This window comes from Gracilinanus agilis, chromosome 1 (assembly GCF_016433145.1).
Source record: "Gracilinanus agilis isolate LMUSP501 chromosome 1, AgileGrace, whole genome shotgun sequence".
Lineage (NCBI taxonomy): Eukaryota > Metazoa > Chordata > Mammalia > Didelphimorphia > Didelphidae > Gracilinanus > Gracilinanus agilis.
Genome location: NC_058130.1, coordinates 63,484,183 through 63,501,011, shown reverse-complemented (window position 1 = coordinate 63,501,011; position 16,829 = coordinate 63,484,183). Strand labels below are relative to the sequence as shown.

Below are 16,829 nucleotides of genomic sequence, written 5' to 3'. Positions count from 1 at the left end.
AAGTTCACCTGAATTTAAAGTCATATTTCTCTCACCCTATTCCCAGTATGAACTGGATAAGTTTTAATGATGTTTGTGCTTCTAACCAGATTCATAGATCCCTCTGGGTGGTAGAAATTGTGACTAGTACAGCAACAGTTAGTGCTTAGAAGACACAAACTCAAGGCATAAGAATTCTTAAAAAAAAAAAAAAGTGACGATACTTTGGAAAATGATTAATCATTTACATCAATTCAGCTCAGGAGACAAATATCAAATAAAGAAAATCCCATTTCTACAATTATTTTTGCGAATGCCAGAATTAAAAACAACATTTTGGACATTCTCTGGCACTTTACAAAGTGCACATATGATACAAAAACGTCGGAATGAAAGCATATGAAATTTGAAAGTACTATTAAACAAAAGTTCTTCTACCATGGCATATGTGGTTCTCTTGCAATAAGAGCTCTTGTAACAAGATTTTGGTTATTTCTTTTCTCTTCTTGGACAATTCAAGAATACTCTCCTCTAGGTCCATGAAGATGCAGAGTTTAAAACAAGAGAGCCCCCATGCTGCCAACTTCACTCTGTTCCTTGACAAAAATTTCAAAGTATTGGTAAATGATGGTGACAGCAAGCAGGATTCCTGTTCCAGATCCAATAGCTCCGAGGAAGTCTGCCAGGACTGAGAGGGCGCCAATGCACAGTCCACCAAATGCAGCAGCTGTGGGAATGTATCTAGAAAGAGAAATAACTAGAACTAAATGGAAAACTCTTGACTTTTCTTGGTAATAACTTCTATCTGTAACAACTTTGCTTTCCTCAGACCCTTCATAAAAATTTATTGCACAGCCTGTCCTCTTGCAAAACTTAAAATTTTACATGGCTAAATTCATCTCTATTCCTTATGCCATGTGCAGAATGTAAGGCAAAGATAAGGTTTAAGGAGCCACTACTGCCAAAGGACTACTTTAGGTACTCTCTAAGCCATTATATTAAAATAATAGCCCTGTTTCATGTTTGAAAATCCATAAATGTATCCATCCCAGAAACAAAATGAACCAGACCATTCAAATACAGCAGCATAACTTAAGTCAATGAAATTTCAATGATCTATAATTTTATCACTGTATAATTCCTCTACAAATGGAGAGTGCAACCTTTCTCTGATTCAGTAATGATTTCTCAGAGTTTCTTTGGCTATGAGCCTCTCTGAACTGAATTAGGCTAATCCTTGGCTGACAGGAACACAACCCATTAGCAGCTTACACTCAAAAGCCTTTCTAGCTGGTTAGATCTTGCCAAAGCTCCCATCAAGATGTGATATAAGAATCAAAGTCCTTACTAGAGATTGGGTGGTCATAGCTCAACTAATAAAAAAGTATCACAAATTCTCTCATGCACACACACACATGCATTCTGAATGAGAATACTGACAGCACATCAACAGGTTTAATGTCTATGATATCCCCAAACTACTTTAGGTATAAACTGGTTACTCACCTATTTAGTTCATGGACCATGGAAGTTTCTCTATGTCCTCTCATCACCATCTGTTGCTCCTTGAGCTGTTTTGCAACCTACATGTCACCCATTAGAGGTGGGACGAAGGAAAAAGATCAGCTTTACCCACAAATAAATCAAAGTAGGAAGTTTCCCATTGTTCAAAATATTGTTTTTAAAAAATCAGAACACAAATTGAAACTCCTACAGAAGTCAGATGACAAGTAATTTGATAAATCTCACTTCTATTCTCAAACTATAGCAAACTCTTTTGGCCTACCGCCCCCTTTCCAGAAAAATATTACTTAGTGCCCTGTCACATACTATTACTGCCCTCTTACAGTTATTCACTGCCCCCAAATGCACCTGTGGCCACCCCCCCACCCCCCCGGATTGCTATAGCACCCACCAGGGAGTGGTGGCGCCCACTTTGGGAATCACTGATCTATAGGAATTCAGTGTTTGGCTTTGGGCAGAGAGCTAAATAAACCATGACTCAAGATGATCTACTTTTTTGTTTGTATATTTGTATAACATAATGTTCATGGAATCTTGGGAGCATGTAAGATGCTCGGATAGCAAACTACTTTTCTACACTTTAGTTAAAAATGAAAATATACATTTAATTGGTTATTACTACTTTTTAGTACCAAGCGAGATAAAATCTTCAACTGCTGTGTAATTTAATTCCCTCTTCAATAATTCTATTTCCACTTACATCTTTGGCTGAGGAGCCTGAGACTTCAATCCATGTTTTGGAAAAGAATGCGCATGAACCCAGCATGAATACTATGTAGACAACTGCATGCACAGGGTCTTCTAACACAGAGCCAAAGGATTCTGGGGGTGATAAATAATAGCAAAGACCACCAACTGGATAAGCACGAGCTGGACCCCCAGAAGAAGTATCCTAGAAATAATTAAAAGAAAGTTAATGTTATTCAGTTAAAGCTTAGAACTCAAATTTGTAGTCAAAACATTGTTCAGAACAGATAAACACAGACCCCGAATTTTATTAGACAATTTCAATTATTGTGGGAGGAAAAAAAAATCAGGCTATCTCTTACTTCTCTACTTAAAAAGCACTAAATTTTTGAGCAAGGTCCTTAAGGAAGAATTATACCAACTAAAATATTTGGCCATACATAATCACACAGTTTAGACAACTAAAAAGTCATTATTTTCAACATGAAGGTAATCACAGAATATGCTTGCACATAAAAAATATTTTAAAAGGTCATATACTTACAGACCAGGTGCCCAACAGGCTAACCAATAAGTTGCCACTGAAGCGAGCTGACAACATTTGGGAAATGACGTACAGATTAGATACTAGAGCAGACTGAAGGATGATGGGAATGTTGGAGGTGTAGAAAAGCTTGATGGGATAGGTGTTGTACTGACCACGGTACCGGGCTGATTTAATAGGCAGGTCGACTCTGAAGCCCTAAGGAGTCAAACAAAGCACATTGGTCCTTTACCACTTTATCTTCATTCATCATACACAACCATATGCTGAGAGCCTGTTGGCAAGAGTTCCTTATATTGCTGACGGAAGGAAAGAAAGGAGAATGAGGAGCAAAGATAGCACTGAGAGTCCAGCACAGTGGTCCCCAAACTTTTTTGGCCTCCCGCCCCCTTTCCAGAAAAAAATATTACTTAGCCCCCTGGAAATTAAATTTTTAAAAATTTTAATAGCAATTAATAGGAAAGATAAATGCACCTGTGGCCATCGCCACCCCACTGGATTGCTGCAGCACCCACCAGGGGGCGGTGGTGCCCACTTTGGGAATCACTGCTCTAGTGCCTTCACACCGGAGAGCTTCTTCAGAAATAACTGGTTATAATCAAAATCTTGCCTGGAAGCCTCATAGCTACTAGCGGAAGGGTTAAACTAAGGCTCACAATTTTCCCTTACCAACTACTCTAGGGCTACCACACCATCACATAATTCTAGGCCTTAAAAGTTAGATGAGGCTGTTGTTTTACTGATAAGGAAAAGGAAGTTAATAGGGGCAAACAGTTAGTTAAGTGTTTAGAGCCAGGAACATAGACGTACACTCTTGTTTTCTCTGCCCTATCCTGTAGCCTGCCATCAGGCGAGGAAGAGCTTATGTGACCTTCCAAAACCTTCTTCTTTCTGAGTTTAGTCAATGACATATTTTATTAAGCCATTTTTTCTTTTGATTATCTCAGTGTGTCCACCATAGCATTCCTTTGCATTTCCTTCTTATAGTTTAACAGATGTTGAATTTTTCTGTCTATTCCACTGTCCCCAAAATTGTAAGCTCTACGAGCATAGACTATCTTTTCAAGTTTTTTTTTAAACCTTCTCTCAATGCTTACAGTGCCCTGAAAAAAACAACAACAAAAAAACAAAACGGGGTTCTTAATAAATTATTAATAATATCATCACCAATGTCTATAAAACCTAAAGCAATAAAACAAAGGGTCTCATCTTGCCATTATCACAAATCTAATTGCTCAAACCTCAGGAGCATTCAAATCTGGCAAAATTTTTGTTTTTCAGAAATAAATTCACAAATGGACACACACATACACACAAATCAAATGTTAGGGCCTTAACGGATGTTATGCATGCCCTCTGCCACTTCATAATTTAAAGGATTGAAAGCTATTGTGTAATAAAGAATTTTTATAATCCCTGAACTGTTTTCTCTTCCCCATTTTAGTCCCATTAAGGCAGCTGCACTTTATTTTATGATGTTTGTCTCCCTGTTTGAGCTGTTCAAATTTTACTAAGGAACATCTTTGATGTTTGTGTACAAACAGACTTCAATATCTTGGCCACTGGAATTACAGAATATTCTCTTATTAACAACACTGTACTTTAAAAAAATCAAATATTGTGACAGGTGTGGAAAGGCATTGTTATAAACCTTTGGGAACATATGTCTCCAATCAAATGTCCTGCTCTTTTGGGATTTATTTTATTCTGTTTATGCCAGACTTGACTCATGTCTTAAATGGAGATTGTTCTGTCCTGTGAGTGAAGATGGCAGTTAGCTGGATCAGTGTTCCTGAACTGATTTTTAGCCTGTGCAACAATAAAAATATAAAAGCAAGTCAACTGCAGAAAAAAGTTTGGGATTCTTATTGAGAAGTAGGTCACAAAGTTGTAACTATAGAGGCAGGAGTACAGAAATGACCTATTTTAAGCCAAAGTTATTTCCTATCAACACATTTTCCAAGGCTGGCAAATCAGGATAAGTCCTTACTTTTCCTTGTTCTTCCAGGAATTGTAATCAGATTTAATTCCAATTCATAGATAACCTGAAATCCCTACTATGACCACAGTACTGTTTAGAGATGAAGTGGTCTTATAGATATCTAAGCGCAAGCAAGTCCCTCATTTTATAGACAACTGAGTTCCAGATAAGCTTACTTAGTGATGGTGAGTTGGACAGAAACTATCTGGTTTTCTTGACTCTAGGCCATCATGCTCTATCATGTGTTAGGTAAAGTCTTTTGATTATACAGCATCAAGTTTCATAGTTGGATTGAGTTCTGTTCTGGCTTATTCACATAATTCCCAAGGGAGGTCCTTGTGTGGATCAAGGTAGGTACATTTAATTTGTGTAGCTGGATATTACAACTGATGATCAAATCAACAATATTGCTACTGTGGAAAGTAAGAGAACAGACAATATGGAAATATATCTTACTACTAAATTATTTTTTGGTAATGATAAATTTGGAGTAGTAAGGGAATAAACCAAATTTGGCATGAAGCTGGATTAATGTTATTCAATATTTACCTGAAGGATCTATCATCTGAGATAGTAATGGCATGAGTGATGAGAGCCACCCTTTAAATTCGAAAACCTAGATTTTAAGACCTGGGACAAATTACAACTTCTAAATGCTTCTAGGAAACAAAGACCGCAAAATGAGAACAGGTTCAGTTCTACGTTGAAGGGAGGTTTCTCTCAATAGGAGTTCCCGATAGCAAAGAAATAATATATCCCAACTGATCTCCTCTGACCTCAAAACTTACAGAGTTTTTGAATGAAATTCTTAGATTTCATTTGGAACACACTCATGCCTGCACCATGAGAATCTGAAACCCAATCTTAGTACCCAAACTAGACAGACAAGATTTGGACTAACCTGAAAATAGATAACAACTGCAAATACAAAGATAGTGGCAATCAGATTCATGAGGTTGGGGAGATTTTGGCGGTAGAAAGCTTCTCGAAGGGCTCGAACTTTATCTGTTCGTGTAGCCAGCAGATGGAACAATGCAATGATGGCACCTTCAAATTCCATACCTAATTAAAAAAGAATAAGATAATACATATTTTCTCCAAAAAGTATTGATTGTATTTTACTCCTCCCCTAATTTTCATTCTTTCTGCAGATGTTTTAAGTTGCATGAACTGAAGCTGTTTCTTGGCATAGGAAAAATCGATACCACTCCAGCACAATTCTCATATGGCCTAAAAGTTAGTTCTTTGCCTAATGACTAAAAAGGTCTTAAAAAGAAAAGTCAATCATAAAAATCACTGATTCAGAAAAAGAAGAGGCTACTCATCTCTAACCTTAGTTTAGAAATTGACCTAAAAGGCCAATTTCAATCTTGTTAACAGCATCACCCTTAACAAACCCATCTAACCATTTTGGGGTGCTTAGGACTATGGGATCACCAATCTATTTGATAAGGCTGAACCTCTATAAGTGCTCCTGCACATATGTGCAATATGCGAATGAACCTGATCAATGATAAAGAGACAAATCTCACTTGAGAAAATGGGACTACTGAAAAGGCACATCTCCACCTCATTGCTTGCTCCTTAATCCTGGTGTTTTTTGAAAGGACAGGGTGGGAAGCTGAACCATGCAAGTGAAGTAGGGGAGATGTTGCAGAGATGAAGTCAGAAGTCAATACTGAGTCATGATCACAATGGGGACTGGATCTAGGAATCTGGTAAAAGGAACTAGTGGGCACTATAGTGACAACTTAATTATTTCATAAAATGACAAAGAATTTATGACAAAGGAAGAAGTAAAACTATGAAACAAAGAATATCTTACTATTCATGTTTATAATTCTGGAACAAAGCAATTATCTCACTAGAGATCTGGCAGTCAACTTCATTGAACTTGTGCTGGCTTACTGACAGGGAGCTAAATTTCCTGGTGCATGCATCATTCCCAGAAACGTGAATTCAGTTTATGACATCAAGATATTAAGTAACCTGTTATTTAAAGCAAGCTCTATCTAACTCAGAAAAAGTCTTACCCAACCAGTGCCTCCTTTATTATTGAGATAAATTTGCACATTTTAGGTGCATAATATTTGTCAATTTTGTTTGACTGGGAATAATAAGGTTTGTGCAATTAAGTATTCATGTGTTTGAGAACTGAAGTATACAAAACCAGTTCCTATAGACTTCCCCACAGCTTCCTAGCATGCCTGTAAGAATGTAAGCTCTTTGAAAGCTGAGGTTGTTCCCTTTGCTTTTCTATGTATCCCTAGTGTTGAGCACAATCCTGGCACATAGACAGTACGTTGTAGTGCTTTCTCAATATATAATATATAATGCCTTTAGGATTCAACAAGCTTTACTGGCTGGCTCTTCTACATGCCACTTATGTTTTCTTTTCTTTTCAACCATTTTAAGAAATTGCTAACCCAAGTACAAAGGAACTTTTAGAAATGTTCTGTGCCACTGATAAGTTTATTTTTTGCTTAACTTATGGTTTTCTCTAGGTTCTTGTATCTTGTTTTTATAACACACATGTATTTTTCTCTAAAACAAACAAATAAATAAATGAAAACCCCTTATCTTCTGTCTTAGAATTGATGCTAAGAATTGGTTCCAAGGCAGAAGAATGACAAGAATGGCAAGGGCGAAGCAACTGGGGTTAAGTGACTTGCCATGGGTCACATAGCCAGGAATTGTCTGAAGCCACATTTGAACCCAGGACCTCCCAACTCCAGGCCTGGTGCTTTATCCAGTACGTCATCTAGTTGCCTGACATGTATTTTTCTAAAGGTATAGTTGATTAAATCAATCAACAAGCTGAATGATTGCCATACAGGTACACTTTGACCTTGGAGAATAGTGTATTATGAAGCCTAGGGGCCTCTTCTATAGTTTCAGAGATAGCTATAGAATTGGTATGATTCAACCTTCTACAATTATTCAGCATCCAATTTTACAGCTCCTTTCAGTTCTTATACATTTTCCTTCCTATTTCTTACAACTGACTGTTGCCACCTCACCACCCTCTCCCCATACCCAATCTGCCAAGTCCTACTAATTTTACCTTCCTGATAACTTTTCTCCTCTGATCTGACACTGCCACCCTGTTGGTGCAGGCCCTCATCACCTCAAGCCTGGACCACTGTAATAGCCTGCTGAAAGGTGTGTGTGTAGGGAAGTCCCTGCCTCAGATTTCTCCCCATCTCCAGTCCATCTTCCAATAAATTGTGAGACTGGTCTGTATAGGTCCAAACATGCCACTCCCCTGAAGTGGCTCCTTTTACCTCCAGGATTAAGTCTCAATTCCTGTTTGGCTTTTAAAGCACTGCATCCCCATATCCCTTCTTACAACTTATTCCCTCGCTGCCCTCTACAGTACAATGACACTGGCCCCCTTGCTGTTTTTTGTACATTATGCTCTACCTCTCAACTAGGAACATTTCACTGGCTGATCCCTAATCCTGAGTGTTTTCTCTCATCTCTTCCTCCTAGCTTCCTTAAAGCCTCAGCTTTATAAAACCCCACCTTCTGCCAAGACCCTTTCCTGGTTCCCTTAATGTTGATGCCTTTTCTAGGAGACTGCCTCCAAATCTCCCCATAAAGATTCTAGATGTACAAAGCCGTCTGCATGCTGCAAACATCAGAGTGTTTAGATTAGACCATGAGCTCCTTGAGAGAAAGGACTGTCTTGTGCCTTTTTCTTGTCTCCCTAACACTTAGCATAGGGCCTGGCACAAAGGAGGCCATTAATAAATGGTTACTGATAGAATGACTGTTGATTGCTGCTGCTTCTATTTTCTCACCATCTATTCCCTCTTTTACTCTTTGAGGATCTGGTTCCCACTCTTCCTATTCCACTGAAATGCTGTTTTCAATGTCAAATGACTTCCTCCTCAGCAAAATCAATGGTCTTTTATCAGCTCTCATCCACCTCATTTACAGTTGATAATGTTGGCCACTTTTTGTAAAAAATAGGATCAAAGATGATTAAAGGTGGAAGGGTCTGAGATCACATAGCTCAACCCCAACTCCTGTAAACCCATGTGACAGCAGCCATCTGCAGCTGCTGTACATAGTGCCTTTAATTTTGGTTATAGCTCTTTCCTTATTCTATTAGATGGTTCTCTCATGCCATTCACTTCACTTTCCTGTTATGGTTCCGATGGTCACGGGTAGCCAGAGGCTCCTATAGCTCTCTTGTCATCTCTGATCTCACTTTATCTTCAATCCAAGCCATTAGCAAAGAAACTCTTTTTGCTGACACCCATAAGTGAATGGGCCAAAAACCAAACTATTCCAAACAAGTTTCCCTCTTCTCCCAAATTTTTCTGACAAGACCACCATCTTCCTAGTTCTTTAAGTTCCTCTCTTCCTTTCACGGAACTTCTTGGACCATCATCATATCTTCTGCTTCCACTCCCCTCCTAGAGGCCTTCACTCCTTTACCTCTATTACAAATACTTCAGCATGTCTGTCTACTCCCTCTTTTCCTTGCCCACTTTTATCCACTGCTTGGTTTTCTAGACCTTCCATCAAGTGTCTGCTCCAAATATTTTCCTATAATTTTTCTACTGTCATCTCAACAGTGCCCCCCAAGCTAATATCACTGTTGTGAATGAAAGTTATTTCTCTCTTTATGGCTTTGTTCCCTTAAACCTTTCCTTACTTTTACCAATGCCAATCTGTTTCAGCGCTCTTTAAAACCCATTTTTAAAATCCAGTAAGTATCTCTTCATTAGCTGACCCTGACCTTCATTTGTCCACTCAAGGCATTCCTCAGTACACAATTTGCTTAGTAAATAAATGTTCATTTGTCTTAATGTCTCACTAACTAAATTATAAGCATTTTGAGTAGGGCATGGATGTCCTCAGCATTCAGCAGACAAAAGACATTAAATGCTGACTGCTACTTATTTCTTGTAGGATTCCACAAAGTTGATGAAACAGCTGTGAAAGTAAGGAGGAATTCCACTAGGTATTAAAATCTAATTTGTTCAAAGGATTCTCTTCTTGTGGCACTGAGGATTATTATCTGAAAAGCTCTCTGTTTCAATGCAGATTATTTTAACATTTGCCTCGGCACACAAAGTACTTTCAACAGTGAAGGTGATACAAAGAATGCACATTAAAAACTATTCAAGATATGAAAAACAAGGAAAATGGTGAACATTGGGCTTTTACCTCGGCCAGTGTTGACAGTGGTAGGACTGAATGCTTTCCACACAATGGTCTCACAGATGTTGGTAGCAATGAAGAGAGAGATACCAGAACCAAGACCATAACCCTTCTGCAGGAGCTCATCCAAAAGCAGGACAATTAATCCAGCAACAAAGAGCTATGATGGTAAATGGAAAACAAAAATTAAGAGCTGATATCTAATGTCATTCATCATAGGCATTGTCTTGCCTCTCACTGCAGTCAGAATACTGTGGCACTAACATTAAGGGATGAGAAGAGATCATCCTTGCTTAATGGATAACTGTCAAAAGAACTTCCTTTTCATGTGTTGCTAAGGACAAATGAAGGGCCTCCAGGTCCCCCTCAGTGAGATGGTCCCTTCCTATACTGTCTAGATTTGCTATGGGGAAATGATGAGAGTGAAAGATCCTTTGGAAGACAAAGGAATTGTACTCTAGCAAATTTAATTACCTGAATGGTGATCAGGAGGCAGATTCCAGCGCCCATTTCAGAGGGATCTCCATACATTCCAGTCATTACATACACAATAGATTGGCCAATAGTAATGATCATGCCAAATACTGTAAAGCAAAGGAATATTATATCACAGTTTGAAAGAATGGTCAAGGATAGTAGCAGCTCAAATGTTTAAATTAAGGGCACGAAATATCCCTTTAGCATCTATGCAGTCTGCCATTAATCTGCATGTTAAGTCAATGAGCTAGCAAAGTGTCTTCCAAGAAAAGCAAACTAAATTCCTAATTTTTCTTTTGCTATTCAAAAGCATCAGGAAAGAAAAAAAATTACACAAGACTATGAAACTGTTTGGAAATTCCAGGTCCTATAAAGAGCCCAGATAGTACACAAGTGGGGATAGTGAGTGTGCTTTAGAGCAAAGAGCACTAAACTGGAACCAGAAGACCTGGGTTCTAGACTTGGCTCTGCTCCTTCCAACCTGTTTTTGCATCTATAAAGTAGGACAGTATTTATATTATCTATCCGATGGGGTAATGGATTAAAATGAGAACATTTGTATAAATGCTTTATAACTGTAAAGTGTTATATGGGTGGACTGAGTGCTTAATGTATGTCAGACATTGTGCTGCTAAGCACTTTACAATTACCATCTCATGTGATATTCACAATAATCCTGGGAGGTAGGTGCTGTTCTTTTACCATTTTACAGATAAGGAAAGTGAGGCAAAGATTAAGTGACTTGCCCAATGTCACTCAGCCAGTAAGTGTCTAAGGTCATATTTTAACTTACGTCTTCTTGACTTCACGCTATTTAGGAAGTCATGGACTGTGGGCCAAAAGGTTGAACACAGGTCATTTGTTAACTGTCCATATGAGGTAGGCCTGAGGTTTCAACCCATGCTTAATCATAGGCCAACTGTGCTTACTTTGGTGATAATGAGTGAACTGAAATCAGTCAATTCAAAGATAAATGAATAATGGTATTCTTCTCCTAAGATTTAATATAATGTGTTATAAAGGGAAAAAAATTCTTCAAGAGACATTATGTTATTTTTTATATTTCTTTTTCCTAAAATATATATTTTAATTTAGTAGGTTTTTACTTTGCAGCCCATTTCCCTTTCTTATATGTCATTATACTTTCACTGTTAGAGATCTTGGTAAACCACATTATTGCTTCCATAGTAGTACCAGACAAATAAAGTTTTTTTGCTTCATTTCTAGCCTATTATGTCATGTGATTAAAAAAAAAAATTCCAAAGCTCTAAACAAGTACAATTCTAAGTCTGCTCTCATTTTTAATTCTGCTATAGCAGGGGTTGGCAACCTTTTTGGCCATGAGAGCCATAAACGCCACATTTTTAAAAATGTAATTTCGTGAGAGCCGTACAGTGCTCACAGTGCGGCTCCTGTAACAGCGCCTGAAAAAAAATTGACTTTATGGCTCCTGCAGAAAGAGCTATATCTGGCCCTCAAAAGAGCCATATGTTGCCGACCCCTGTGCTATAGGATTATTTGCCTGGCAATGAATGTTTGAGGAAAGTGATATAAAGAGGAATGGCAGCAATTAATTTCAAGAACAATGAGCAATGATTGCAGCTCAGATATATAGTACTTTACAGTTTATAAAGCATTTATAGGGAAACTGAAGCTGAGAGGTTGTGATTTTTCTCATGATCACCTACTCAGGGTCACAGTCAAAAACTGAACCTATATCTTCCAATTTCAAGTTCAGTGTCTTCCATTCAAGAAATCACTGAATATTCCAATGCAATGATTCTTCAGGTATAATGTATATTTTATATTCAACCATAATTTTAAAAACATATGCTGTTATACACACATGCATATTGTGTCATTTAAAATCACTTGGGGTCCTTAAAACTACATTTCCCGTGGTCCAATAGGTTTCCTGTTTTGGATTATGTATTCAAGGTGAGGGACTGTTTGAAATTAGGGGGAAGTGACTTGGAACTTCCTCTTTAGTGACCTCAGCTCGATGGGAGAGGAAGGTAAAATGGCTGAGGTGAGGTTGGAATAGGTTTCTTACAGGCGCGTGGTCAGTTTATCTCTATCAGCATGGCTTTTATTAAAATACTATTCTCCCTTTTGATCTCGGCCCTCATCATTTTTAATTATAACAATATACACAGACATACTGTATGTATGCATGTATGTAAAAGATGCCACAGATTAAGTTATAAATTTCTGTCCACTAAGTACTCTGTCATGGTACAGGAAGAAGTATAGTATATTAAAACAGAAACCGCTTGTGCAATCCCCTGGTGCCACATTTTTGCCAGCAGCACAAGGTTAATTCTAATGCTTAGCTTTTGGTGGTTGTTACTGATAACAGCTGCTAATAAAGCAGACTGCAAATGAGCTACTCATGAAGACAACATGGATAGTCTTTTCTGGTTCAAAGGAACTTTTCTTACACAGTAAGAAAGAAGTAAAAAAGCATTTATTAAATGCCAGACTCTGCACTAAGGGCATTATAAATATCATCTTATTTGATCCTCATAACAACCTTTGGAGGTAGGTGTTATATTATCCCCACTTTACAGTTAAGTAAACTGAAGCAGCAGCTGTGAAGTGACTTGCCCAAGGACATACAGTTAGTGTTCGGGGATGCTTTTGATCTCAGGTCTTCCTTGGGAAGCTAAGTGGCATAGGGCTTAGTGCACTGGGTCTGGAGTCGCATCTTTTTTGAGTTCAAATCTAGCTTCAGGCACTCATTAGCTGGGTGATTCTGGGGGCAAGTCACTTAATGCTGTTTACCTCAGATTCCTCATCTGTAAAATGAGCTTAAAAAGGAAATAGCAAACCATTCCAGTATTTTGCCAAGAAAACCCCAAATGGGGTCACAAAGAATCAGATGTGATGAACAACAAAGCTTCCCGACTACAGGCCCAGTATCCTATAAATAAACAATAATAATTTTTTACAAATCCTCTAGAAGTGTAATGACTTAGTGATCTAAAGTTAAACATCAGATTTATCTACTGGCATGGTAGTACTCAGGCAGTAGAAAGCTGAGACTAAGGAGGTATCTTTAAGGAAAAATGTGCTCTGACTGCTCAAACTTTTGTTTCTTATTAATTTTATTCTCAGTTAAGAAACCTATAAACATTATTCACAATGTCACCTACACTTCTGGGCGCCATTGAAAAGAGCTCGGTCTTTTGGGGTGTCACCCACTTCGATGATTTTTGCCCCAGCCAAGAGCTGCATGATGAGGCCAGAGGTAACGATGGGAGATATACCCAGCTCCATCAGTGTGCCTGCAAGACAATTGAGGAAATCAAACATTTTCTATTATCTAAGAATGTCAAATATGGCGAAAGTGCATGGGAGAAACTTGATTCATTCCTGTTTACCAGTTATATAAATATAACATGTCTGGGTTGAAAATACATGAGTAACATGATTTAAATCTAAGTAAAAATAATGTTGAAATACTAACTATAAAGTCAAATCCAATTCATTCTGGAAATCCTGCTAGGCAATGTCTCATTCTGTTAGAGAATCACATGGTTTCTAGGCAGAATCATGCATTTAAATTCACCACAACAGATTCATTCTGGTTTTGTTGAGATAAGAAAGGTTTACCTCTTCATCTGTTATTTAAAAGGATAACATTCAAATAGCTCCTAGAGACAGGGATGGGTGTCTATACAATTGTATATGGAGTTGTGAATAAATCTCTACCTCCCATTATACTAAAGTGAGCTGTACCAACTGATACTGAACTATTTTTTACAAACTAGTTAATCAAATACATCAACAGTAGTACACAGCTATCCACCCAACCCCACCATATGTAACTGTAGAGATTACACACAAAAAATTGATTTAGATTTTAGACTCATATGCATAACCTTATAGATATGAAAAAGATGCAGCTGAGAAACAAATTACACATTCTCTGTTGTGGGCCACCTTATCAAAATGTGGAGAAGACAGGTAGAAATTTCATCATTTCTCTTGTGCAGGCATATTTTAAAAATCCATCCTATTTCTCAGCACCCTCCTCCCCCCAATCCCATACATGGCCTTATCTTGTTATTACAAACCGAATACAAATGCAATCCAAAACAATTTAGCATCTCAGTGTAGACTTGGATATTTTTAAATGAATTGTATTCAATGGGGCACATTGTCGGCTTTATTCACTGCATTCTCCAATCCATATTTTCTACAATGACTGTCTCTTCCACAAAAAAAGTTCAAATTTATGGCTAAATTCATTGTGCACTGAACAGACAAAGCCCACAAAACTAGTTCCCACCTCTGTTAGAGGCCAAGATCACTCTCATCCAGTAGAAAGGATCTGCTGAATCCGATGACATGATACCAAATAGAGGAATCTAGACAAATGCAAAGAGAAGGGAGGGGTCAACACTCAGTCCCACTTTCATTTCTCCCCTATACCTTTAAAAAAAAAAATATATATATATATATATATTCTCCCTACATGAAATAAGAAAATCAAACTTACCTGGCAGCATACTAAGAAGATAAAGAGTGTGATAGCAGTCCATAACACCTTCTCCTTAAACTGGATCTAGAAAACAGAGTGAAAAGCTATAAAACACAAAAATGTTTCACCTTAACCAGTATTAAAAAAAAAAAAAAAAAAAAAAAAAAAAAAAAAAAAAAAAAAAAGGACGTGGAAGTTAGTAATACTTTCAGAATTAAAAAATTTTAATCAGATCCTAATAAATTTGATATTTTTGAATAATATGATCCTAATGTCTGAATAGAAAATGATGAATGAAATGGACAGACTTTTTCATGAATGTAGTTTTTAACAAGGTGTCATAATTACAATAAAAACGTGTTACTACTAGCTTCTGCTAATTCTGAATTTGTGATAATTCAGTCTGAATTGTCCTCATGCTTACACCTTTGTCTATTCAGTTTTAAAAAGCTAGTAAAAAGTGTAAACAACTTTTTTTTTAGAGGAAGGGGTATATGTGTGAAATATTTTAACCTACTTGCAAAGGCAACTTTTTGAGGACCTCTGAATAGTCATTATTGATTAGACAGAATAAAAATTATTTTCATGTATTCATTAGGTCCATTATTTAGAAATACTCAACAATCCAATAAATGACTATAGGTACTCAAATAAAATAAGATTGTTTTCTTCTAAAAATGTTCTATGATTCAGACCGACCTTCTTCCCCAATTCGTTTATACTGATGACTTTTCTTTCTTCTTGTATTAATATTAATCTTATGTTAAATATCTTATGTTTGATAAAGGGAAAATGGCTAGAAGGCTTGAGTCATCTAAGTTCTGGTTTATCATAGTACTTCCTACAGCATCACTGGGTCTCCTCATCTGGTAAGATAGGATGATTTCTGTCAGTCTATACCACGGGATGCTATTCTCTGTGGCCAGTTGAAATGTTACTATATTTTATCTACATTCAGTATCTAAATAGTCAAGCTTTGACTTGATTTATAAAAGAGAACGGGCACACCTCAAATTTAATATTATTGCAGTATAGTCTCTTCCTGTTGGGGAATCTGCCTCTTTCTCTTTCTTCCTTACACCTCAATCTCAGCAGAAGTCCTTAAATGTAAATTTGAGATGGGCAACATGACTCCAGACTAACTGGGTATGATATCAAGCTTTTATTGAAATGGTTCCATATGGAGAGAGTCTCATAAGGATCTCAACTTGAAAATGATAAATACCTTTAGGGATAGAAATAAATTATATATCAAGTCAAAGCTTGACTACTAAGAGGCAAATTATGGATAATTTATGCCCTGTTACTCTTCTATTTTGGCCATTTTAAGCCTTTTAGAATCTCCACAATAAAGCAATCATAAAAAGAAATGAAATCTAATAATAGCCATTTTACTGCACATTAAAAGCTCTGGAAAAAAGCTTAGTAAGGAAAGAAATTTAACTATTAGTTAAAATGGTTTCTGAATTACCTATAGATTTTAATTATTTGTGCAACTTTCATTCCAATAAGAGATGGTTATGATTAGAAATGAAAAAGAATTTGACTTCGGTTATTTTGATAACTGAAGCAAATTAAATAATTCACTAATGTTAATCAATACAGCATGATAATCACAGTTCACATTTATACAGCTTTTAGACAATGAGAAGGCGGCACAAATATCAAAAAGCAGACAAAACAAACAAAACAGCCCTTATGCCCAATAAGTTTATAATCTAATGGGAGAGACAGTTAATGAATGGAGGGAAGGCAATGGAATTAACAGGAGTTGAAGACTTCCAGTAGAAAAAGGATTTTAGTTGGGAGTTAAGGAGGTGTGTATCTCTCCCTCGCGTGCGTGTATGCGTGCGTGCGTGCTCTCTCTCTCTCTCTCTGTTTCTCTCTCTCTCTCTCTCTGTTTCTCTCTCTCTCTCTCTGTTTCTCTCTCTCTCTCTGTTTCTCTCTCTCTCTCCTCTCTCTCTCTCTCTCTCTCT

The 16,829-nt window shown here is 37.3% G+C and overlaps 1 protein-coding gene across 1 annotated transcript in view; it reads right to left on the bottom strand.

Moving 5' to 3' along the window:
* Nucleotides 1–203: 203 nt before the first annotated feature.
* SEC61A1 (SEC61 translocon subunit alpha 1) overlaps nucleotides 204–16,829 on the bottom strand; it is a 22,043-nt gene continuing 5,417 nt past the window's right edge. Inside the window, exons 3-12 of the mRNA XM_044656878.1 lie at nucleotides 14,872–14,937; nucleotides 14,662–14,740; nucleotides 13,523–13,654; nucleotides 10,365–10,474; nucleotides 9,897–10,050; nucleotides 5,617–5,777; nucleotides 2,735–2,932; nucleotides 2,204–2,395; nucleotides 1,486–1,562; nucleotides 204–720 (exon numbers count right to left, since the gene is read on the bottom strand). Of these exons, the coding sequence (XP_044512813.1) occupies nucleotides 534–720; nucleotides 1,486–1,562; nucleotides 2,204–2,395; nucleotides 2,735–2,932; nucleotides 5,617–5,777; nucleotides 9,897–10,050; nucleotides 10,365–10,474; nucleotides 13,523–13,654; nucleotides 14,662–14,740; nucleotides 14,872–14,937 (1,356 nt within the window). The 3' untranslated portion in view covers nucleotides 204–533. The remainder of the gene's footprint in view (nucleotides 721–1,485; nucleotides 1,563–2,203; nucleotides 2,396–2,734; nucleotides 2,933–5,616; nucleotides 5,778–9,896; nucleotides 10,051–10,364; nucleotides 10,475–13,522; nucleotides 13,655–14,661; nucleotides 14,741–14,871; nucleotides 14,938–16,829) is intronic.